Source organism: Biomphalaria glabrata, chromosome 16 (genome assembly GCF_947242115.1).
Source record: "Biomphalaria glabrata chromosome 16, xgBioGlab47.1, whole genome shotgun sequence".
NCBI classification, from domain to species: Eukaryota; Metazoa; Mollusca; class Gastropoda; family Planorbidae; genus Biomphalaria; species Biomphalaria glabrata.
Genome location: NC_074726.1, coordinates 13,001,118 through 13,025,982, shown reverse-complemented (window position 1 = coordinate 13,025,982; position 24,865 = coordinate 13,001,118). Strand labels below are relative to the sequence as shown.

The 24,865-nt window shown below is 39.8% G+C and overlaps 1 protein-coding gene across 1 annotated transcript in view; it reads right to left on the bottom strand.

The window, feature by feature from the left end:
- The window catches only part of LOC106050375 (BMP-binding endothelial regulator protein-like), a 123,761-nt gene that overhangs the window by 13,078 nt on the left and 85,818 nt on the right, over nt 1–24,865 (bottom strand). The window contains exons 3-8 of the mRNA XM_056014485.1: nt 21,995–22,077; nt 7,950–8,100; nt 6,702–6,784; nt 2,935–3,025; nt 1,323–1,405; nt 256–355 (exon numbers count right to left, since the gene is read on the bottom strand). Of these exons, the coding sequence (XP_055870460.1) occupies nt 256–355; nt 1,323–1,405; nt 2,935–3,025; nt 6,702–6,784; nt 7,950–8,100; nt 21,995–22,077 (591 nt within the window). The remainder of the gene's footprint in view (nt 1–255; nt 356–1,322; nt 1,406–2,934; nt 3,026–6,701; nt 6,785–7,949; nt 8,101–21,994; nt 22,078–24,865) is intronic.

The window sequence follows — 24,865 nt, the reverse complement described above, 5'->3', positions numbered from 1 at the left end:
CTTTTTTAGTTTCAAGACCTACTTACAAGTTGCCTTCAAAATGATTATGGTTCGTCTCTTCTTTTTCTCCCCTTCCCCCATTTATTATTTGAATAAACAGTTGAGAGCAATCCTCGTTTCTGTTTCATTCCAAGAACATAACTTGACCACCTTACTCGTTTAATAAGGTCAGTAATGGGCAGTAGGTCACAATACTTAAGCACGACTTCGTGATGAGTAAATCGAAAATAAACCAATACTAAGTGTAGCTCTGACCTCGACATTTATGGCAGCACTCTGACTTGGGCTGGTAGATGTACTCTGACTTACAGTTGAGGACCGGACACTGTTGACGCTCGCACTGAAGATTTCCATTCTGTTCAGACAAAATAAATAGTTTGATATCCTGTTGGCGAGACGTGAAAAAACAACAGGCCCAACCGTTATAATAAGCCTCAACACTGACCACATCACCACTCTGACGTGTGGCAACGAGCTATTGGACAAAACTTCCCACAGTCGCTGGTCAGTGTTGAGGTCTTCTAAAACTATTGGTCTAGCTTCAAGACGTCTTGCTGGACACGAGAACTTTCATAAGTCCTAGCCAGTTATAGACATAACCCTGCCTTGAATATTTATCCCACTTCAATATTGGGTTGTCCCACCCTAACATTTTCTAATTTAACTTTGACCTACAATCTTCTTATTGGGAGAAATAGTTGATTGTTGACAGCAGAATGAAGTTCTCAAGCTCAGAATGCGGGAAACCGCTTGGCTCTAGACCAGATTAGAAGTGGGTAGCTAGGGTGGGATGAGCAGGGGGTCCCAATTGGAAAATCTCCCGGGCACTCACTTGAGGGTTCCCCACATGAGTGTCCGAAATTTGTTTTGACATTAAATATTAAATATTACGCCCTCCTCCAGGCTCCCTAGCTACACCACTGGCCATCAGCTTACAGAGTTCCACAGAGCTTTCTAGCTGACCTTTTTTTTTGTTTTTTTTGGAATAGGAAGACGGAATGGCCTGTGACGTGGCAACGAGCTATTAGTCTAAACTGCCCACAGGTTGTGACGTCGCAGGTGAGTGTTCATGCCTTCTGTAACGCTTGGTCTCAGAAGGAATCAGCAGTAGAAGTTTGAGAAGCTGAAATCACTTTTTAAAAAATCAAAAAGTTTTCTTTAAAAATAAACGGAACACGAAATACAAAAGAGTTACAAACAATTTCAGATCTAACACAAAAGATAAAAAAAATAAAACCTGCTTGCCATTGTTAAATCTTACAAACTGAGAGTGTTGCAATATTTACATTTCAAAGAAAGTAAAAAAAAAAAAAAAAGATTACCTTACAGGTACAGGTGGTGCAGACGTCGGTGGGGAGGTGAAATGTCTCTGACTCATTATACAGCTTACCTCGGAAGAAACAACCTGGGTAAGATGAGACATCAGGAGCTAATGGACTAGGAAGTCTATAAAATATTATCAAGTATTTGAGCTATGAATTATTTGATGTTTTAATGTGTCAGGTCACAAGATAATAAAATGAGTTTTTTTTGTTTTTTTTTAAAGCCTACAGCATAGGCCTACTTTTAAGTACGTTTTAAGGCAATCCAAAAAGGAGATTTATATTTTTAGCTCTTCTACTAACGAGTTTTATAATCATACAAAATGGTAAATCTCCGTTTTAATGACTGAAACTGTAATGGGGACATAATTGTGCCTTTATCTCTTTGGGTTGATTCTCGCCGGAGAGTAATTTATGAAGTCCAGACTAGATCTAACGTGACACAAGTTGAGTTCCTTTTCTTTACGACCAATAAATCCAGTCATTATGATAGTGAAAAGTTTTTTTTTTGGTTTGTTTGTTTGTGTGTTTGTATTACAGTTACATAAATAGACCTGGGCAACATGTTGTTCACTAGAGAACGAGACACACACACACGCAAGACGCTAAAAAGAAATGCACAACAAACAAAATATAACGTAGTCTTTTAAAAAAATCCTTATATAATACAAGGGAAATAACTCTGCTTTTACAAATATATCACTAAATAATGTATACATTATTTCCCTTATTCAATATCAAACAAAATACTTAATTACCAACAATTACTTGACTAATTGATTATTTTCTATTTAAAGTTTCAAAGTTTGATCCGAGAATGAATGTGAGAGAAATAAAGTGTTCAATTTTTTTTACCAGACAAACAGACAGACGAAGTGAGTTAACATTAGCTTTGTAAAAAAATAATAATATAATAGATCTACTATGCTAGTGTTAGGTACATGTATCTCTACGTATGCATTTGAGTTTCGTCCCAGTTCTAAGAAAACTCAAGTCCAGACACCCATGTTCGTTCTTATAATAGACGTCAATTTAACAGAAAGAAGGCAGTGGAATTCTCACACCCTTAAATCATCATAGGGAGGGGAGAGGATACAGTCTGCAGTGGTGTAGCTAGGGGGTGGAAGGGGGGTATAAATTCAAAAGATCCCCAGGCTCAACCTTGAGGGGGCCCCCAAATGAATGTCCAATACTTTTTACATTAAATATTACGCCACACTGCCATGAAATCTTGCTATTCACCTGGAGTCAAAACTACTAGACAACATTGATCTAGATTCTAGAGGATGTTATAGATTCATTAAAAGAGTCTTAATGATTTTTTTTTGTTAATTGTAATTATATACTGTACCAATACTGTACCCCCCCACACACACACACACACATCCTAGCTACGCCACTGCAATCACGAGTAGGTGTGAAGAAGTCGAATTCAAAACAAATATGTAATAAATAAAATAAAACAAATTGCCAGTATGTGTGTGTGTGAGAGTACTAAATGGTAGACTTTCTAATAGGGGTTGCAAACAACAGTTGACCCAATGATGAAAAACAAATAATGATAAACCAAATGCATCTTTGTTCCAATAGCATGAATGTTATCTTGACTCACCTTGACAGACCGGGCAACACTGACCAGGTATTGTTAGCGCATTGTGGCAGTGAGTGAAACATTGTACTTTGGAGACCGTGACCACACCAGCCTGTTGAGACATGAAAGACTTGATTCAATAATAGAATTAGAATCTCCATTCCCCAACGTCTAAATCAAAATGTGTTAGTCTACAATATACACACACGAGTTCCCTTTAAAGAAATATGGGAACAGAGTAAAGGAACGAAATTATGGGATACATTCAAAACAAACACGACAGAAAGTAGACAAAGTTGGAAATATTCACTGGCTCTGCAAATTCATAAATTGCCCTAGACTATTTCATTTGTATTTGTGGTAGAAATAAAGTGAGTTTATATAACCTTCCCCTTCAAATATCTTTTAATCTGTTGAACCATTGGGGCACCACACAAGATTTGTCAACCGTCTCTCTCCATTCTTCTGTCTTTTGCCTTGGATAGAACCTCTTTAAAAGACAAGCCCATTTTATGTTTTCTTCCCATCGCTTTCTCTGTCTGCCTCTTCTTCTTTTTTCTTGGTACTGTTCCCTGAAGGAAGGTCTGTGCAAGCCCCAAAGACCTTGTAATATGGACATAGAGTTTTAGTTTCATTGTTATTACCATAGTCAGCAGGTCATAGTGGGGTCCAATGGCTGCAGTAACTCTGTCTCTAATTTCTTCGTTTGTGACGCCGTCTTTAAATGTGATTCCTAGGAGTCTTCTGTAGCATCTCAATTCCATTGCTAGGATCTTCCTTTCTAGCTCTGCTGCCAGCGTCCAAGATTCTCAAGCATATAAACATGTGGCCACGACTTTGGTGTCGAGGACTATGTCTTTGTCTTTATATGTCACAAATAAAATGTTTATACAATATTTAATTTATTTCTTATAAGAGTCCCCGAAAAATTTAAGATACGCTTATGAAGATTTAAATTCCGTGTCCTATTGTCTTAAAAATCTTATCTTATCTAATAAAAGACAGACGTTACTTCAAAAAAGATGATTACATCCTAAACGTCATGCATCTAGTCATGCATGTTAACCAATAACTTAAATTCTGCAAAATCATTGTTTTTTTCTGGCTGGCTCAGGCAACCCATTTCATGCTCAAATAGCACTAGGGAAGAAGGAGCATTTGTACAAATTTGTCCGTCCTAGCATATGGAACGAGAAATGTGTCTTAATCTTTGAGTATTTTTCTAGTATTTTATTAGGGTTTTTTTTTTTTTTTTGTATTTGAAGATTATGGTTCAGTCTTTGTGGAAATATCGAAGAGGACAATTAGCTTTGATAAATATTTGTGACTTGTAAAAAAAACCATATTGCGTGGCTGGAACCCAAATCCAATAAGTACATCCCTGTCCCTCAATGCAGCGCCCAGACAGATTTTCTAAGCCTTATGATGACGGCAAAAAAAAAAAAAAGCCAAGTCATGCGCCATGGGCGCTGCAAAGGTAAGTTTTGGCGCACCGGATCACAATCGACGCCGATGTTTGCCGATAGTTCAAGCTAGCAAACAAACTGATCTTTTTTTTCCACAAGCTAAAACATTCTTTAAGAAATAAAAAAAAAAAAAAAGAACTATTCGAGTCTGACTCCTAAACCTGCCCAAGCCCCCCGCAAACTGTGCGGGACTGCGTCCACAGCTTTGATAAAGTATACAATCCGAAACGCCGAGGATCAGTTCAAACATTGGCGACGCAGTGAAACCCAGCACGTTCGTCGTACGGCAGCCCTTTAATGATTTCAAGTACTGTGTCCTTCCCCCCTTTCTCTCTGTTTTTCTTTCGTCTCTTTCGTTCAAGTGGTTAGATTAAGAGGAGGCCTGGGGTAGGGGGAGTGATAGACGGAGAGAGAGAGAGAGAGGGGGGATATATACAAAGAGGGGGAGAAATCCACTGGCGTGCATTGTCTGTAAACAGTTGAGGTTTTTTTTTCTCCGCCGTCATATCGAGACATGTTCTGTGGTCCACAAGACGTCCCGACACTGGTCGCTAACCCCCCCCCCCCATTCCACCCCCCCATCTCACACAAACACCCTCCAGCCCAAGCCGTAATCAGTCAGTGAAACCTTACATCGTCACAGACGACAACAATACACAGCGGTGTCTTCAGTCTGGGTACTTAGTACAAGTATGTTAGCGGCACACGCAAACTATAGTGACCTGCTTATATACAGGGCGTAGATTTCCTTGAGCGGCTACTAAAAGAGCCCAGACTTGCTGAAATCTCAGAGGTCACTTACTAAAAAGCTAATTCACAGTGACCATTTCAAAACTATTTTTGAAGAAGTTTTAGGAAGGAAGAAGAAAACTCAGAGGTCACTTACTAAAAAGCTCATTCACAGTGACCATTTCAAAACTATTTTTGAAGAAGTTTTAGGAAGGAAGAAGAAAACTCAGAGGTCACTTACTAAAAAGCTCATTCACAATGATCATTTCAAAACTATTTTTGAAGACGTTTTAGCTCATCTGTTTCTATGGCAGACAGTTGACAAGTGTGTCATGTTCTCAGCTGATGTCAGGTGTCCAATAGAGCTGGGTGGGCACTGGGACGTCCTCAAAATCCTGAAGTCAAAATCCCAGTCTTCACCTGGATTCGAACTCGAAACCCCTCGTTTCGGAAGCCAAGCGTTTTACCCCTCGGCCACCACGCCCATAGGGAGTAAATTATGCAAAATAAGTTAACTCCCTTGAAAGTCTTCCTCCCCCCGCCCCCTCCTTCTGGCAGGGTTAAGATGACAACGTCAGAGAGGCTTACGTTGATGTACTATCACACATGACACGTACAGTAAGAGAGTAGTTGGCAAGCATGTAACGTTTAATGGGATTGTGTGCAGGGCAGTTGAAAGAAACCGTAACAAAAGAAATGAATAAATAATGATAAAGATACACATTTGATACAAAATGTTTGTAAAATGTTTGTTTTATAAAATGTTTTACATGTTTCGGATGTTCCTTCGAAGTTGAAGATAATTACTTCCTAGTCCAAACCTCCCGAAGAACGACGGGGGTTGGGAGTGGGCAGGGTTTGAACCCTGGACTATCGATAAATCTGAACGACAGTACAGCGCGCAAACCGCACGACCAGGCAGCCATAAAAATAACCCTGCGAAATACATGATTAATTAAGGACTATCTGACTTGAACAATTTGATGAGGCAAGTCAGTGGGGTTGATCGTTGTGCTGTTCACATGGAACAGTCGATAATAGCACAGTGGTGCACGGAACACTGCCCCATTGGGGCATATTTTGAAGAAACGGTGGTGCACGTCTTGCAAGAGTGTACACAGCTCCGCGAGCTGCAGGGAGACGTATCCAGTGGTCAACTGGTTTTGTATGGAGGCTATGAGGCACTACGCCGCACAGCAGAGTTCCTTACCAGGGCACCTGCCTTGTCACCAATCGGAGTTCATCTCAGGCTATAGGGCACTAAGGGAGACCTAGGTCTCCCTGCCTTGTCACCAATCGGAGTTCATCTCAGGCTATCCACCTAGGAGAAGGAAAACTATGAATTCAAAACTGCTGCCTAGCAGCTATACCCAATCATGGGAAAGGCTTCGGGAGTCAACCCTGAGGAAAAATCAGGAGCTAGCGACCCTTCTAATTGTGCTGACTGATTATCGAATTCTAATTAAGTGCTACCTGATTAATGGCCTCTAATTAAGTGCTACCTGATTAATGACCTCTAATTAAGTGCTAACCTGATTAATGACCTCTAATTAAAGTGCTAACCTGATTAATGACCTCTAATTAAGTGCTAACCTTGCAAGAGAGTTGCTTACATGGATCTCTAGGATCCCTCCATATGTCGTCACTCTCGTACTGACGTCTGCGATAGCGACAACCTACAAATTAAAAAAAAAAAAAACAGCTTTCAGTCTGTAGGACTTCCATCACACAAGTGTTAGCATCTTACCGAGGGTTACACTCGACCCGTCATTCGTATGGTACATTCTCTAAATAACTAAAAGGCAATAACGTATTGAAGATTGAGTGACGTTTATGCACTCAGAAAATAAGTTAGTGCTCATATTGTTTATAAATATAAAGAAAATGTGTATTGATATTCGTGTGCATAAAAATTCAAGTGTTCTTTTATTTACTTACAAATAGAAGAGGGATTCTGCTCATCTTCCTTTACCTAATAAGTGAGAATGTGCCAAGCTCACTGTACATTAACATCGAGATCGTAAGTTTTAAAAAAGACATGACTATATGGCATAGACGTTAATCTAGCAAAATATAAAATAGTAGACTATTTTTTTTTAGTTTCTTTTTTTACTGCCGTTTTTTTTTTTTTTTTTTTTTTTTTTTTTTTTTTCAATTGGGAAGAACCACAAAATCATTGCAACATATCTCAATACTGTAGAGTATAACTCACTTTTTCTATATAGAACAAACTTAATTAATTACTACTAATTGATTCACTAACTGCTTATGTTTTGTAAATTGACTCATGTGTTGTCATCGACTATGAATAATTGTGGAAAGTTTCAACTTGAGAGAAAATACGTGTGCAAGATTAGAGCCAGACAGACAAAGCATGCGAGTGAATATGAGCTTGGTATAAACTGAACTGCAAGACAATTCATTAGAAATATCACGATCCATGCGAAAGATCATGGGAGGTCTAAAAATCAACATCTGTTTCTGTTGGCGACAGACTCTTTGACGACGGAGTTAAAAAAAAAATTGGACATCTTTTTAAAATACTAAAACCAAAACAGGACGTTCTATAGAGAATTATATAGATCTATTTATTTCATGCTGTGTCTGGGGAGATACCTGAAAGAATGACCAACGTTTATCTTAAAGATGTACCGAACATTGTTCCAGCGAAGTGAGGATCGTAGATTGAGCATTTAGATTTTAAGATAATAATGATATTTAATTTTGTTCACTAGTAACAACCACAGATAGTAATAACCACAGCTAGTAATAACCACAGCTAGTAATAACCACAGCTAGTAATAACCACAGCTAGAAAAAACCACAGCTAGTAATGGCTACCTTTGCACACCTTGCAGCATGGTCCTATGGGAAACGGAATGACCCGGCATCCCTCCACATCTCGGCACAGTTGACTATCACAGGATGAGAGCTGCTTGGGAGGTTTGGTCGGTCTTCGGCATTTGTCTGGATCACATACGACTTCATTATTCTGAAATAATACACAAGTATCGATACGATTAGAAGTCAGTGTAAAACTATTAGCTTTGTTTTTTAAAAAGTACTTTTGTTCAAAGCTTATATCAACTCACTCGGTCTGTCTATCACACATTTTGAACACGATTTTTCTTCACTTTCTTTCCTCGGATTAAATCAACTTTGCACAATTTGTCATTGTTCCTAACAAAACAAGAATTAATTAACAAGAAATACAAAAATTAGTTAACTAATTAAAATAGTTCTCCTTTCAGACATTGTGATCTATGGGACAGATGATGTATAGGTCATCTGTTGTTTTTTTTTTGGCCCATTGTTAACGAGGGTGTCGTGTGGCCAGCAGAACTACCAACCATCTTTACTTTTCCCCAATTAATATCAGGTACCCATTAGAGTTGGGTGAACTCAGTGACGCCCAAAATATCCTGAAATTAAACATCCCAGACTTTACCAGGATTCGAACCGGGGACCCCGGGTTCGGAATCCAAGCGCTTTACCAGTCAGCCATTGTGTAATTAATTAATCGATAATTAATTAATTTTGTTTGATATCGAAGAAGGAAAATAAACATTCAGTAGTGAGAGTTATGGTTATAAATGTAGAGTAGTTTCCCTTAGATAATCTTTGTTTTTTTTAAAGCATTTTTAAATATGTTTATTGTTTAAACGTTTGGTTGTTAGTAATAATCCACTGTGCTTGCTTGTACAGCTGTCATACTTAGAGTTTGGTTATTCTATTCCATTAAATATGTGATTCTTCGAAATAATTCCTTGTGTATTTAAATCTTTAATAGATTTTTGTTTGTTCATTAAGTCTTGTGTCGGAACTTCATAATAAGCCAATATAAATAGGAGAACGACGAAAGCGAGGATTCGAACTCTGAACTACTGTGTCTATAATTCGAAGCTCGTACTACCCAGTATTTTATTTATTTATTTTGCACTGTGTCAAGGAGATTCAGTGAATGAGACAGGTATAGAATTTGTTTGACGAGTCTTGGCTTAGCCACAATTCTCTTAAGAGACTTTAACTGTTTAACAAAGGAGGTCAGAATCGGCCCACAGGCCTTGGTTTGAATGACCTATTGTTCTACTCACAATTTCGTAAGTTCATTGCTTGACGACAGTGTTCCATTTTTGGAACATTGGGACTCAGGAGAGAATGTTGGAAGGGAAGGGGGCGGGGGGGGGGGAGTATTGAAGGTATCGTCCAGCCAGGGTCAGTTCAAGCGTCTCTGATAACTGGCTTCAGTTGCTACAGTACTACACACACATTAGTGATGTGGTCATTGTCTCGTGCATCAACTGTTTGAGGCAAACACTGGACTCCTGTCAGATTAAGCGGTAACCAACAGACGGGCACCGGGGGTCCCACTAATCACAAGCGAGCCCGCCTTTTAAACATGGCCGTCGCGTCAAATGTCATTTCGAAGGCGAACACGCCCGTAGGTGGCGCCAGGTGACGGCCCGGTCGCCGCTGGCCCCTTTTTCCCAAACCCCCATCTGCCCCCCCCCCCTCTCTCATTCAGCTCGCACGCAAGGGCCTGAATTCAAGGGGACAGCATTCTCGCTTTAACGACAAATTTTATGTGAGTTCTTTCTCTTTCTCCCCGCCGTGCAAAGTCGTCTGCCGTGGAGACGAAGCAAATATTTGAAACAATATAATGGCGGGAATTTCTGTTGTTTCATGTCCCGTTTTAAGATGTAAATAAAAAGTGTTTGAAGCTGTCTCTTTCATTTTTTTTTCTTTATATAAAACAGTGATTCATTAACAAACATGCCGGTATAACGAACTTTATGCTTTGATAAAACAACCTTTTTTTTTTTCACTGTACTAATAAAGTTTAGTTGGTAGAAATTGGTACCGGCAGGGGTAGACAGGGTGTCAAATTAAACCGTGACATTACCATACCATCCGGCACTCAAATATGATTAGTATAGTATCGCACCTATCCTAATAATGTGCAAGGTTTGATAACATATCGAAAAATGAGCTTACACTGACGTGGATTTTGCGTTATCTATTTTCTTTGTATTTCTTAAGGCGGGTAGGCTATAAATGCAATCAATGTGCTCAGGTCATTCACTATCAAAATCTTAAGCGAACTTAATTTCGAACAGGTAAAATATTGTTATAACCCTGCCATGCACACCGCCGTCCGAGCTAGTGCAGAAGGTGCGCTCTATCAGAGACTTGACTAGGAAGGATGACGAGATGAGAAAGAGAGGGGAACGATTTCCGCCCAAGTCAGAGCTGATAAAGATGCTGTGTTCAAGACAGATGTTGTTCTTCATGTCTGTGATGTCCTATTGTAAATAAACATCTATATCTCGATGAGTTGCCTCCCTTAAGTTATTACAATAATTAAAAAATACTTTTAAAAGTTTGTGTAAGGGGAATAACTTCACAATTGCGGCCACATATCTGAATACTGAATTATTTATTTCCCTTTTCGATATAAAAAAATTAATTACCACTATTTAATTAACTAATTGTTTTTTTTTTTAATTATTGATTCATGTTTTGTTAGGAAAAATGAATAATTGTTTAAAGTTTCAACTTGATCCAAAAAATGGCAAGTGGGAGAAATAACGTGTTCAACATTTGTACCAGACAGACAGACAGACAGACAAAAAGAATGAGTTAATACAATCTTTGTAAAAAAAATACAAAATCTCTTCAGCTAGTCATTACTAAAAGACTAAACATCTTTTTGCCTTACTGCAATTTCAGCTGGAGATAGACAACATTCAAGGACACAACTCTTGCCAACAAAATGATAAAAACTATTTAAACAAGTGAAAAGCTTTTAAAATTTGAAAGAATGCCTATTGTATAGCTGGCATGAATGACAATGCTGTTAATTGAGTTTTAGTGTCGCAACGGATATTAAATCTCTAGTATATGTGTCATAAATCCTCAAACTTGTAAATCGAAATGGTATTAAATCCTTTTAACATTTCAATTAGTCACGGAACCACCCCTCGGCCTCGAATATCTGTAACCTTCACCTTGACATGCTACCTACTCAGGAACCGGAAGGGAAAACTCAAATCTTATGTCCAAACGTTCGGTCTTTCCAACGCCCAACTGAAATCGAGACCCACTCGAGACGTCACATGACAAGTGTGTGTGGAGGAATGAAGGGGATCAAAGGTAGCCATAACATAACATAACATAACATATAACATAATATAACATATAACATATAACATATAAATATAACAAATAACACATAACATAACATATAACATAACATATAACATAACATATAACATAACATATAACATAACATATAACATAACATATAACATAACATATAACATAACATATAACATAACATATAACATAACATATAACATAGCATATGACATGACATATAACATGACATATAACATAACAGAACAAATAACATAACATATAACATAAAAGAACATAACAAAACATATAACATAACATTACATATAACATAACATTACATAAAACATAACATAACAACATATAAGATAAGATAAGACATAACATAACACATATAAAAGCCTCACATATAACATATAATAACACAACATAACATTACATAGCATTACATAACATTATATAACATAACATAATGTTACGAATCTCACTATCCAGGCTCTCTGCAAACTGCACCATACACCACCAACTTAAAGAACTTGACAAGTCAGGGCTCCAAAATAACGTAAAGGTTTAATGTCCATAAATAACAGCCAATACTGTACAATTGGCAGCACGTAGAACAGTACAAATAGCTCTGCGATAACAAATATCTCTCCGATAGCACCGTTCCGCCGTATCAAGTCTTGCACTGGCCTCTCCGTCTCGTTCCGGGCTTGCACTGGGTTCAACAGTTCGGGACTGACTTCACACACTTGGGCTCGTTGTGTCGGACTCGATCACAGACCAAGATCAAGACGCCGTTCGTCTCAACTGTACTTGACAGTACTCCGCACTGAACCGTCGTAATGCTCCGTACAGAACCACACCGTTGAACTGTGCTGTAGTCGACCGTGTTCTGAACTCCTGTCGTGAACCCGCTTTCTGAACCGTCTTGACTGCGACACCTCCGCTCTTTATATAGGGTCCCTACTGGCCTTCTAGAACCGGACAGAACGCCGCTCGACGTTTCTAGGTGGTCAGATGACTACAACCCTCGTGACGCTAATGAGCTCTGTTCACGACGCCGATCCTACTCGAACCTTCATGTTGTTAACTCGTCTCGGCCGATCGTCGTAACTCGTCACGGTTGACCGCTCGTCTAGCGCTGGCCTGGGGCGATTTGCGTCGGCTGACTACACACACACCACTACCCCCATCTGTGCCACCACCAGGTTTATAACACTGCCCCCTCCTTAGATCTGTCCGTCCCGGGCAGATCCAGCTTCACCATAGTACTTGTTGAGTCTGTCGATGTGGACGACCTTCAGTTTCGACCTTGGGCTCTTCTGTATTCGATACACAACATCATTTATTCTTTTTATCACTCGGTAGGGTCCTTCCCAGTCTCTTTGAAGCTTTGGGGACTTGCCTTTTCGTCTTTGTGGGTTGTAAAGCCACACCAAATCGTTCTCCTGAAACCCAGCGGCATTGGCCCGTTTGTCGTACCTTGTCTTCACCTGGTCACTGTTGATCTTGATGTTCCTTCGGGCTAGAGCGTGAGTTTTCTCCATCCGTTTTCGGAGATTCGTGACATAGTCTGTTGAAGAGGCTGGCACATTTCCCGGGATCCCGAATAACAAGTCGCATGGTAGTTGCAGCTCTCGGCCGAACAACATCTTTGCTGGAGTGTAACCAGTGGTGCTGTGAATCGACCCTCTATATGCCATAAGGAACAACGGTATATAGGTGTCCCAGTCATCTTGGCGATCATCGACGACTTTCGACAGGTGTTGTTCCAGTGTTCGGTTAAATCGTTCTACCATCCCGTCTGACTGGGGGTGAAGAGGGGTTGTGCGTGTCTTCTCGATGCCGAGTACCTGGCACATCTCTTGGAAGATCTTGGATTCGAAGTTTCGGCCCTGGTCGGAGTGTAACTCTATGGGAGCACCAAATCGGCTGATCCAATTTTCTACAAGTGTTTCCGCTATGGTGGTGGCTTCTTGGTTTGGTATCGCATACGCCTCAGGCCACTTAGTAAAATAGTCGATCGCCACTAGAACGTACTTGTTTCCTCTCTGGGACTCAGGAAACGGTCCGGCTACATCGATCGCTATTCTTTCGAAGGGATTACCGACGTTGTATTGCTGCATACGTCCCCTCGTTCTCCTCTGCGGGCCCTTCGCTGCTGCACACGCGTCGCACCTTCGGCACCATTCTTCTACATCATCCCGGTAGCCGAACCAGTAAAACCGCTGGCGTACTTTTTCAAAGGTCTTGTTGACACCTAAATGTGACCCACTAGAATTATTATGGATTTCTTGCAACACCTCGGCAACTCTCACTTTAGGCAGCAACAGCTGCAAGCGATTGCTTTCTCCATCTGCGGTTTCCCAGACCCTCTTGAGAACTCCGTTGTCAATTGTCAGTGAGTCCCATTGCGCCCAATATGCCTTGGTAGCAGCTCCTTTATCAGAAAGGTGATGCCATTCCGGTCTTTGTCCGTCTTCCTTCATAAGCAGAATGGGGGCCAGATCTTCATCTTTTAACTGGTCTTCTCGGATTCTTTCGTCGGACCATGATCCACAAGCTTGTACTCCAAGACGTTGGCAATCAATGATACCCCCCTTTTCTTCGACCTTGCTGCAGTGTTTACATTCCATTCTGCAAGGCCGCCGAGACAGCGCGTCAGCATTCTGGTGAGTTTGGCCTTTTCGGTGCTGTGTCTCGAAGTCATAAGTTTGCAAACGTTCAATCCACCTGGCGACTTGTCCTTCAGGATTTTTAAATGACAACAGCCATTGAAGAGCAGCGTGATCTGTCCTAAGGATGAATTTTTGCCCATACAAGTATTTGTGAAAATGTTGTATGGCATCCACAACTGCCAGTAGCTCACGTCTTGTGACACAGTAGTTTCTCTCGGTTTTGGACAATCTCCGACTAAAGTAAGCTATGACTCTCTCAGTTCCATCTATCTTTTGGGATAAGACAGCGCCTATTCCAGTATTGCTCGCATCGGTGTCAAGTATGAACGTCTCGCCTGGTATCGGATAGGCCAGAATGGGTGACGAAACAAGAGCCTTTTTAAGTCGCTCAAAGGCCTCCTGGCATTCCGTTGTCCAAATAAACGGCCGCTTTGGTTCTGTCAATTGATGAAGGGCGCTACAGAGGCTAGAGAAGTTTGGTACGAAACGTCTGTAGTACGTGCAGAGTCCAAGAAAGCTTCTTAACTCCTGGATATTAGCGGGGATCGGCCATTCATTTACGGCTTCGACTTTATCCGGGTCTGTGCTGACTCCTTCCTTCGACACGATGTGCCCAAGGTACTTGACGCTCCTTCTGAACAAGGAGCACTTCTTTGGATTCAATTTCATTCCAGCGTTTCTGATTCGTTCGAATACTTCCTTCAGGTTATCGATATGTTCCTCGAAAGTTCTGCCTATGACGATAATGTCATCTAAGTAGACAAGACACGTGGTCCAGTTGAGTCCTCTTAACACATGCTCCATTAGTCTTTCAAAGGTGGCTGGGGCGTTGCAGAGTCCAAAAGGCATCACGGTAAATTGCCAGAGACCATTACCAGCAGAGAAGGCCGTTTTATCTCTGTCCTCGGGGTGTAGTCCTACTTGCCAGTAACCGCTCTTCAGGTCAAGGGTGGAAAAGATCTGTGACCCAGCAAGTGTGTCCAATGTGTCGTCAATCCTAGGAAGCGGGTAGCTGTCCTTGTGTGTGGCGTCATTTAATAATCTATAGTCGACACAAAATCTCGTGGACCCATCTTTCTTCTTTACCAAGACGATGGGTGAACACCATGGACTGTTGGATGGTTCAACAACCCCTTGCTGCCTCATTCGTTCTATGATGTCCATAGCTTCTTGGTGTTTTGCTAGCGGCAGGCGACGTGGTTGCTGTCGTATAGGCCTAGTGTTTCCTGTGTCTATTCGATGCTGGATTAGATTTGTCCGCCCAAAGTCCATTTCATCAGATGGCAATATGTCAGAAAACTCTCTGAGGAATTGTTCTGCTTTGGTGTACTGTTCTTTCGACAATATCGTTTTGACTTCTGTCAGAAATTTAGTAACCTGCGGTTCACTGGACTCGAGTCTTTCGACGGGGTTTTCACTGCTACAGTTTCTTATCATCTCAAGAGCGTGGCAACCAGCGATGGTGCTACCTTTCCGAAAGTGTTTCTCTACTGTACCGAGGTTCATAATTCTTACTGGTACCATTAGGTCTTTCCCAATCGTGACTAGTGCCTTTCCTACTGCTATCCCGTTGTGGTTGGTGTCCAAGCTTTCTACCAGCGCTGTTCCTGTCGTGGGATAGCCGTCCTCAATTTTCCCCCAAATGATCATTTCAGACTTGGCAGGCAAGGTTGTATTTTCTACCAACTTAATCCTTCTGACTCGGCCATCTTCTTCATTCTCGTCGCCAAGCAAGGGTACTTCGAGGTCTCCACATTGTAAAGTGCCTCCGCCGATATTCAAGGAAAAGCCATATTTCATCATGAAGTCGAGCCCTATTATGCAATCATCTGTGACGTCAGCAATCAGGAATTCGTGTTTGAATGACTGATTCCCGATCTGGACTGTTATGTCGATCAGGCCTTTTATGGGCAATAGTTCTCCACTGGCTGTTTTCAACGAGTAGGCTCTAACTGGCGTTTTCTTGCTACTGTCCACTTTGTCCGTCCGGATGACTGATCGTGAGGCACCAGTATCTAGGAGGAAGTGATAATTTTGACATCCAATTTTTCCGATGATTTTCAGACTCTTACTCTGTCCTAGCACGGCGACCGGGATGATGGTTGTAGGGGCTCTCATTCTCTGTGTCGCCGGGTTCCGCCCCTTGAAGCCGGCGCGTGCTAGTTTCCCTGGTAGCCCCCGAGAACTTGGTCGTGCATACCTTTCTGATCTGTAATGGGTTCCAGTTTGTGGAAATCTTCTACTGCAGCTTCTTTGTATATGACCGAGTTCACCACAATTCCAGCATTGTACAGGAGCCCTAGGTTGATGTTCTGGTATCTGGTTTGTTCGTCGCTCATCTAGTGCCTCTGTCACCCTTCTAACAAGTTGTGCGAATTCTTCCTCTTCGACTTCCAACTTTCGGCCTTGATGAACGCTCCCAGATGCGTCTTTAGCGGCTTCATATGAGAGAGCGTATACGAGGGCTTCACTGGCCTTACGTCTACCACTAACTCTGGTGGCTTTCTTTAACTCGGGGTCTCGAAGCGCATCAATGAAGGCGTCTGTAATAATGACCTCCAGAAAATCTTGTGCGGCTGTTGGGTAGGCTAGATGTGCGAGGCGTTCGATGTCTGTCTCCAGCTCCTGTAGCGTTTCATCGGGGCGCTGTTGTCTGGTCTTTAGTTGCACACGATATACTTCTTGTAGATGTTCATCCCCGTATCGGAGTTCCATTGCCTGGACAAGGGCGGCGAAGTCTTGCTGGTTCGGTAGAGACTGTAGCAATTCGGAGGCTTTTCCTCTTAGGGATAACACAAGGGCTGTTGCTTTCTCCTCCTCGCTGTTCCACTTGTTAACTTTGGCTGCTGCGTCAAATTGCTTCTTGTATACTGACCAGGACACGGAACCATCAAATACGGGGGGCTTCATTTTCCCGAAGACTTCAGGTACAAATGACGTCATGTCTGCTTCTGGTACATTTGTGTGCTTGCGTTGGACTTGTATCTTCATTTCGTCGATGGCCTTCTCTACTGCGTCGACCCTCTGATTCATCTGCTCGTCAATGCTGGTGATTCTCTCCTCCACAGCATGTATGCGTTGGTTCATTGCCAATAACTCCGTTTTGATTCCCGAGTCCATGGCGTCTATCTTGTAATTGGTGTTTTCTAGCCCCGAGTTCATAGCTGCCATCTGTTCCTGTTTGCTACTGGTGATTTGTCCCTGCATAGCTGCCATCTGTTCCTGTATGGTACTGGTGATCTGTTGCTGCATTCTACTGGTGAGCTGTTCCAGCAAGTCCGGTTCGACTTCAAAAAGGTATGTGTCCGGATCTTCTTCTTCTTCCAACATGTCTTCTCGGAGGCGTGCTTGTAAAGTTTCCTTGTTTCCATATGTCTTCAGCCTTCGTCCTCGGAGTTCTTCCTTCAGTTCTTTAAATTCAAGTTCGTACAGCAGTTTCAGACGAGCCATAGTAGATCCGATCCAATCCGATTCCGATCCGATCCGATCCCACTTCTGACACCAGTTGTTACGAATCTCACTATCCAGGCTCTCTGCAAACTGCACCATACACCACCAACTTAAAGAACTTGACAAGTCAGGGCTCCAAAATAACGTAAAGGTTTAATGTCCATAAATAACAGCCAATACTGTACAATTGGCAGCACGTAGAACAGTACAAATAGCTCTGCGATAACAAATATCTCTCCGATAGCACCGTTCCGCCGTATCAAGTCTTGCACTGGCCTCTCCGTCTCGTTCCGGGCTTGCACTGGGTTCAACAGTTCGGGACTGACTTCACACACTTGGGCTCGTTGTGTCGGACTCGATCACAGACCAAGATCAAGACGCCGTTCGTCTCAACTGTACTTGACAGTACTCCGCACTGAACCGTCGTAATGCTCCGTACAGAACCACACCGTTGAACTGTGCTGTAGTCGACCGTGTTCTGAACTCCTGTCGTGAACCCGCTTTCTGAACCGTCTTGACTGCGACACCTCCGCTCTTTATATAGGGTCCCTACTGGCCTTCTAGAACCGGACAGAACGCCGCTCGACGTTTCTAGGTGGTCAGATGACTACAACCCTCGTGACGCTAATGAGCTCTGTTCACGACGCCGATCCTACTCGAACCTTCATGTTGTTAACTCGTCTCGGCCGATCGTCGTAACTCGTCACGGTTGACCGCTCGTCTAGCGCTGGCCTGGGGCGATTTGCGTCGGCTGACTACACACACACCACTACCCCCATCTGTGCCACCACCAGGTTTATAACAATAACATTAAACATAACATAACATATAACATAACATATAACATAGCATATAACATAACATAAAATATAACATGACATAACATAATATAACATGAAATAACATTACATAACATATATCTTGACATAACATTACATATAACATGACATAACATGTCTATAACCATAAAAATATGTCTTTCTAGAACGAGTTAAAGGAGTTAACAAATATTTCTAGTTTACTTATGGCAGAGAAATGGTTTGAGCCTCAGTACGATTAAGTATCAGTGGTTTCATTGGGTCCCACTCGTTAGAGACGGCCTAGACACTGACCTGCAACGTCACAACTTGTGACACAAGGTCTGTACGATGTGGCAATAAGCTATTGGTCTAAGCTTCTTCTTATATAATACAGACGTTACTTCAAAAAAGAAGATGATTACGTCCTACGCGTCATGCATTTAGTCATGCATATTAACCAATGACTTAAATTCTGCCAAGTCACTGGTTTTCCTGGCTAGCTCAGGCAACCCATTCCATGCTCTAATAGCACTAGGGAAGAAGGAGTATTTGTACAAATTTGTCCTAGCATATGGGACGAGGAATGTGCCTTTATCTTTGTGTCTTTCAGAGTATTTTATTAAATTTTGTTTTTGTATTTGAAGATTATGGTTCAGTGTTTTATGTATGATTGCTACTTTACTTTTGAGCCTTCTGTCCTGAAGGCTTTCTAAATTTAGTGATTTTACTAAAGGTGTTACTCTAGTCAAATGTGAATATTCGTTTGTTATGAATCTCACTGCTCTATTTTGTGTCTGTTCCAGTTTCTTAATGTTTTCTTGAGTTGAGGGGTCCCAAACGGAGGATGCATATTCTATTATTGGCCTAACCAAGGTTAAATAACATTTTAGTTTTATGTTCTTATTTGATTTATAGAAATTTCTTTTAATAAATCCTAATGCTTTGTTTGATTTTTTTGTAGTTTCATCAATATGTGGATTCCATGATAGTTTTTCATTTATTATAACACCTAGGTATTTTGCGTTTTTAGTCTGTGTTACTGGTTTGCCATGAATAAGATAAGTGGAATTAATTTGTTTTAGTTTTTTTGTTACTCTTAACAACTGACATTTTTCTGGGTGGAAAGACATGCTCCAATTTGATTCCCATTTCTGTAATTCATCTAATTCTCTTTGTAAAATATCTGTGTCTTGTGTTGTTTTTATTGTTCTATATATTATGCAATCGTCTGCAAATAATCTGACTTTTGTTCCTGAAGTAATGCAATTTGGTAAATCATTTATGTAAATTAAAAATAGTAGTGGACCCAAGACTGTTCCTTGAGGTACACCTGAGTTTACTGTTATCGGTGTTGATTTAGAGCCATTTATTATTACAGTTTGTTCTCTCCCTATCAGAAAATCTTTAATCCACTGATGCAGTGGACCATTAATGCCGAAATATTTTAATTTTTTAAGCAAACTATGGTGGTGAACTTTGTCAAAAGCCTTAGAAAAATCTAGTAAGATAGCATCTATTTGTTCACTATTATCTAAACCTTTTGAAAAATCATCAATTAGTCCTATTAGTTGTGTTTCACATGATCTATATTTCCTAAAGCCATGTTGGTATGGTGTGAGGACATTATGTTTGTCTAAGTGGTTTATGATGTTGCTACATATTATGTGTTCTAGGATTTTACATGTGATGCTGGTAAGTGATACTGGTCTGTAGTTTCCTGGGTCAGATTTTTCTCCTTTTTAAATAGAGGGGTGACATTAGCTTCTTTCCAGTCCTTTGGTACTCTGCCCTGGTTAAGTGAAGCCTGAAAGAGTATTTTGAACACTGGGGCTAGCTCATTGCTTAGTTCTTTGAGTAATCTAGCTGGAATACCATCAGGTCGAGACGCTTTATTTGGTTTGGTGTTGGCTAATAGTTTTTGAATTCCATTTTCTTGTACTACTATATCTTCTATGTTGTTTACTTGGTTCAAATTCAGTAATATGTCTTTGTCTCCTGGGGCTGAGAATGCTGATGCAAAGTATTTGTTTAGGATGTTTGCTTTAGTTTCATTATCATTATGTATTATGTTATGTTCATCTTTTAATGGCGCTATGCCTGTTGTTTCCATTTTCTTAGACTTAATGTATGACCATAGGTTTTTGTTGTTATCTTTAGATATTACATTGTTTATGTATTCACTCTGCAGCTGTCTGCTTACTTTTTGGGTTAAGTGTTTAATTTTTATATACTTTTTGTAAACTCTTTCTGCATTAGTTTCTTTAAATTTTTTATATAGGTTTACCTTCTGTTTACAAAGCTTCTTTAGTCTATTATTAAACCAGCATTTATTTATTTTGTTTGATGTGTATTTAGTTGGTATATGATTTTCTATAATGCTTTTAAGATGGTTTTTAATGAAATTCCAGAGGTCATCGACTGGTTGGTTAATGTCTTTTTCTAATAAGAATGTTTGTTGAAAGTTTAGTGCAGCTTGGTGTAGTTGTGTCAGGTTACATTTATTCCAGAGTAAGATTTTTCTTTTGGGTTTTGTATTGGCTACTGCTTTTATCTGACTGTGTATTTTTACGATCTCATGGTCTGATAGACCAGGGATAATTTCACAATCAACTACTAATCCAGGTCTGTTGGTTAAGAAGAGATCTAATGTGTTGTTTAATCTAGTTGGCTTTTTAATGATTTGATCTAAACTTAGGTTGTGTAAAGTTTCTATGAAAAGCTCATTTATGTCCTTAAGGTTTTGGTGTTTATCTATGGTTAGTGTTTTCCAATTTATATCAGGTAGGTTGAAATCACCCATAATCCAAAAAACTGCATTTTTATTTGTCTCTTTAAGTGTAGTAATCTGATTACATAGTTCCTGCATGTATTCTAAACTAGAATTTGGTGGTCTGTAAATGCTGCCTATTATTAGGGATGTTGAGGTGGTATTAATTTTACAAAATGTTGATTCTACATTTTTTGAGTTAGGTAAAGTAATTTCTTCTGCTATAAGAGTGTTTTTTATTGCTAAAAGAACTCCTCCATGATTATCAGCCCTATCTTTTCTAAAAATTTCATAATTACTATTGAAAATTTCTGCATTATAAATTTCAGGATGCAGCCAAGTTTCTGTTCCTGCAATTATGTCTGGTTTCTCACATTCTAATAAAATTTCTAAGTCTGCTGTTTTGTTTCTAATGCTTTGAAAATTTATAACTAAGGTTTTAAGGTATTTTGGTATTACTTCTTTAGTAGGTTTGTTTAGTGAGGCTGTTGTATTAATTTTAGTAGATTTAGGTTTAACAGGAGTGGATCTGGCTAGTGGTTGGTGAGTTTGGTTCGGGATGGTGTTTAGGATGTTGTATGGGTTAGAAGTGTCCGCATCAAAGGAATCAAACAGTCCTGATGTAAACTGAGGTAACCCACACGGTACACAGTGCCATGATGCGTCTTTGTTGCCTAAGGCATAATACACAGGTGTATTCATATAGAGACATGATGCATGGTACCATTCATCGCAGGTGTCACATTGAATGGCTTTCTGTTTCAGGGTGCATATTTTTTTGCAGATGTTGCATCTATCTTTAGATCTAGGCCCTGGATTTGACTCTACATCTCCTGCTATTAATATTAACAGTGATAGGTATTTATTTCTGCTGTGTCTGATTGAGAACTTCCATTTGTGATGGGTAAGCTGTCCATAGGTTGTGACATTATAGGTCAGTGTTGAGGCTTTCTATTACGAATGGTTGATATTTGATGATAATTAGAAGTAAAATGCTAATATAAGTAAGTAACTAAGTAATATGCTTAACATAATATATACTTGTATACTTACCATACATTTACACGTACATTGATCGTTAGTTATTCCAGGCACTACAATCACTTTGCCTTCTGTATCACATCTTGGTATAGTACCTGGGAAAGAAGAGAGTCAGAGTAATTTTTATTTATTTTTTTTTTTTTTGCTTAAACTAAATTAGAACATTCCCTGTTTCATATAAGACTAGCATTACACACCGGCTACGACCAAGCTCGATTGTTTATTATGGCCAGAACATCCCCTTCTTTTATTTTTGAACTTCCAACAAACGGGCCGAGTTTTAACAGCCCCCCCCCTCCCCCAACATACTTTTTTTTAAAGCAATTATTGTATTGCATGTTACAATGTAGGGAAACGGCCTGCACTCTTTGTCACTCTGAAACTCCATTTTCTCACCTCGCGCATCTTAATGTTCTCTGACATAGATGTTTGATTTGAATTGGAACGAACCACTTTATAACGCCCCATCTTCCGAGACACACGCCCACATACCTTAGGTCCATGAATTCTAGTAGAACTTTTACTTAGACCTCCAGCCCACTAAAAAACATAATTTAAAAAATAGGATTTTCGTTAGCGCTTTTAGTTAGGTTTTAACGTGACAGACACAGACGCTTACAGACTGCACAAAAACAAACTGCATTTTGATTTTAACGTAACAGACAGAGGGTCATCCATACAGATGGACTGCACAAAACAAATAGAGGTCCTTCATATTTCGGAGGCTTCTAAAAAAAAAAGTCATACGACACGATAGTTCTATCTGGATGTGAAAAGATAAGATGTCACAATATGTTGTTTGCTTTAACTAATTTCGAACAGTTCCATACACATTTGGTCTAAAGAAAGGTGTTGGTTTACGCAAGCACATCTGTGTGCTCAAAATACTTAGCGCTGGCTGCAGGCTTTACAGTATTTTTCATAACATTTTAATTCTAGATTAGCCATAAATTGAAGACCATATGAAAAACAGGATTTTCTCTACATTTCAGTACACACACATATAAAATCTATAATGTATAGTCTAAGAATATTCTACAAAACTAAATAAACGTGTTATATCTAGATGTGAAGAGACCATAGATAAAACGGCCGGAATTGACTTAATACAACTGTTAGGACTCGCCTCAGTGATGCACACCGCCGACAAAAGTGCAGAAGATGCGCTCCTTCATATGCACTCTACCAGTGTTTCTCAAACTTTTCCCTTTTCGGATCACTTCGCACATTCTGAGAATTTAGATAATCATTTTGCTTTTCTTAGAGAGATGAATTCATGTTGTGGCTACTAGCTAATTATTCTAGTAGTTTGTGGAACACCTATTCATGCCTCGCTAAACACATGGGTTCCGAGAAACACAGTTTGGGAAACACTGCACTATACTATACAGAAATGAAACACACTGTTTTGTTGTAAAAACGAGTTCTGCCCAAGTGTGAGAGTGAAGAAGATTCACTAGACCCGCGGCTGACCCGCAACTAGAAATATTTAGGTTATGGCAACTGGGTACGTGTGGGTACCTCAGCTTTGTCTCCACATGCCAAAATCCTTCAAGCAAGTAAAAACAAATCATAAAGGACCCAACTTCTGTCGGGGAGCCCTTCTGTTGGGTGCCCATCCCCTGGGCCCACGAACTAGAGCTTGTTTGCCCCCCCTCCCTTTTCGTGCGGCGGGCCTGTGACCACTATGTGACCACTATGTGTGTTAGCTTATTGTTATCCCATCATTTACGTCTGTCACTTCAAATTCTCATCTACCTAAATCATCTACCTAAATCATCTACCTAAATCATCTACCTAAATCATCTACCTAATTCATCTACCTAAATCATCTACCTAAATCATCTACCTCAGGGGTGGGCAACATTTTTGTATCGAGGGCCGCATTAAAAAAAGTTTGGGAATGGCGGGCCGCATATATATATATATATATATATATATATATATGTATATATATAAATATATATATTATATATATATATATATATATATATACATATATATATATATATATATATATATATATATATACATATATATATATATATATATATATATACATATATATATATACATATATATATATATATATATATATATATATATTATATATATATATATATTATATATACATCTTAGAAAGATAAGCTTGCTGTGTAGAATTCATATATACACTGTATTACGATTTTTTAAAAATTGTTTAAAATTGTTGTTTTTTTCTATCACAATATCCCCACAAATATACACTTGTACTTAATGTGCAGTATTTTACTTCTTACACTCGTGCATAATGTTTCTTAACTGTGAAACTATCTTACTAGTTGTTACCCCTGTGTGTGACTGCTGTCCAATTACACTTAATTACAGTCAGTCAACATTGACCACTGATTATACTTGTTTAGTTTCCACACAAAATGCTTGCTCACTGAATGAGATAATTTATGTTCCGGAAGTTAAATGTCGGGACGAGCGAAGCCTACCCTTCTGGAGCATCACCAATGGTGCATACTAAATCAAGGGACCCGAACAAGACTCTCAAAAGACTATTCGAAGAACCACCTGATCTGGAAACCACTACGCGGTTCATCTCATATATAAGATCACTGATCTGAACCCTTCAACATGTAAAATAGAACGAAGATGAAGAACTCAAATAGTGTGGAAATACAGCTTCTGGCACCCATAAAGCTCCCGTGGTAGTGGCTAGTGCTGACTGGAACTTCTCTTTGTTTTTAGTTATGTCCTTTGGAGCTGAATCGGCTTCTCTTAATAAGTGTTGTACTTTTAATCATTTCACTAAAGATAGTTTCACCTTTCAGCAAAGGAAAATGACAAAAACTTTTTTTTTTTTTTGCTTGCCTGCAGAAATGGGAAAGCCTTGTT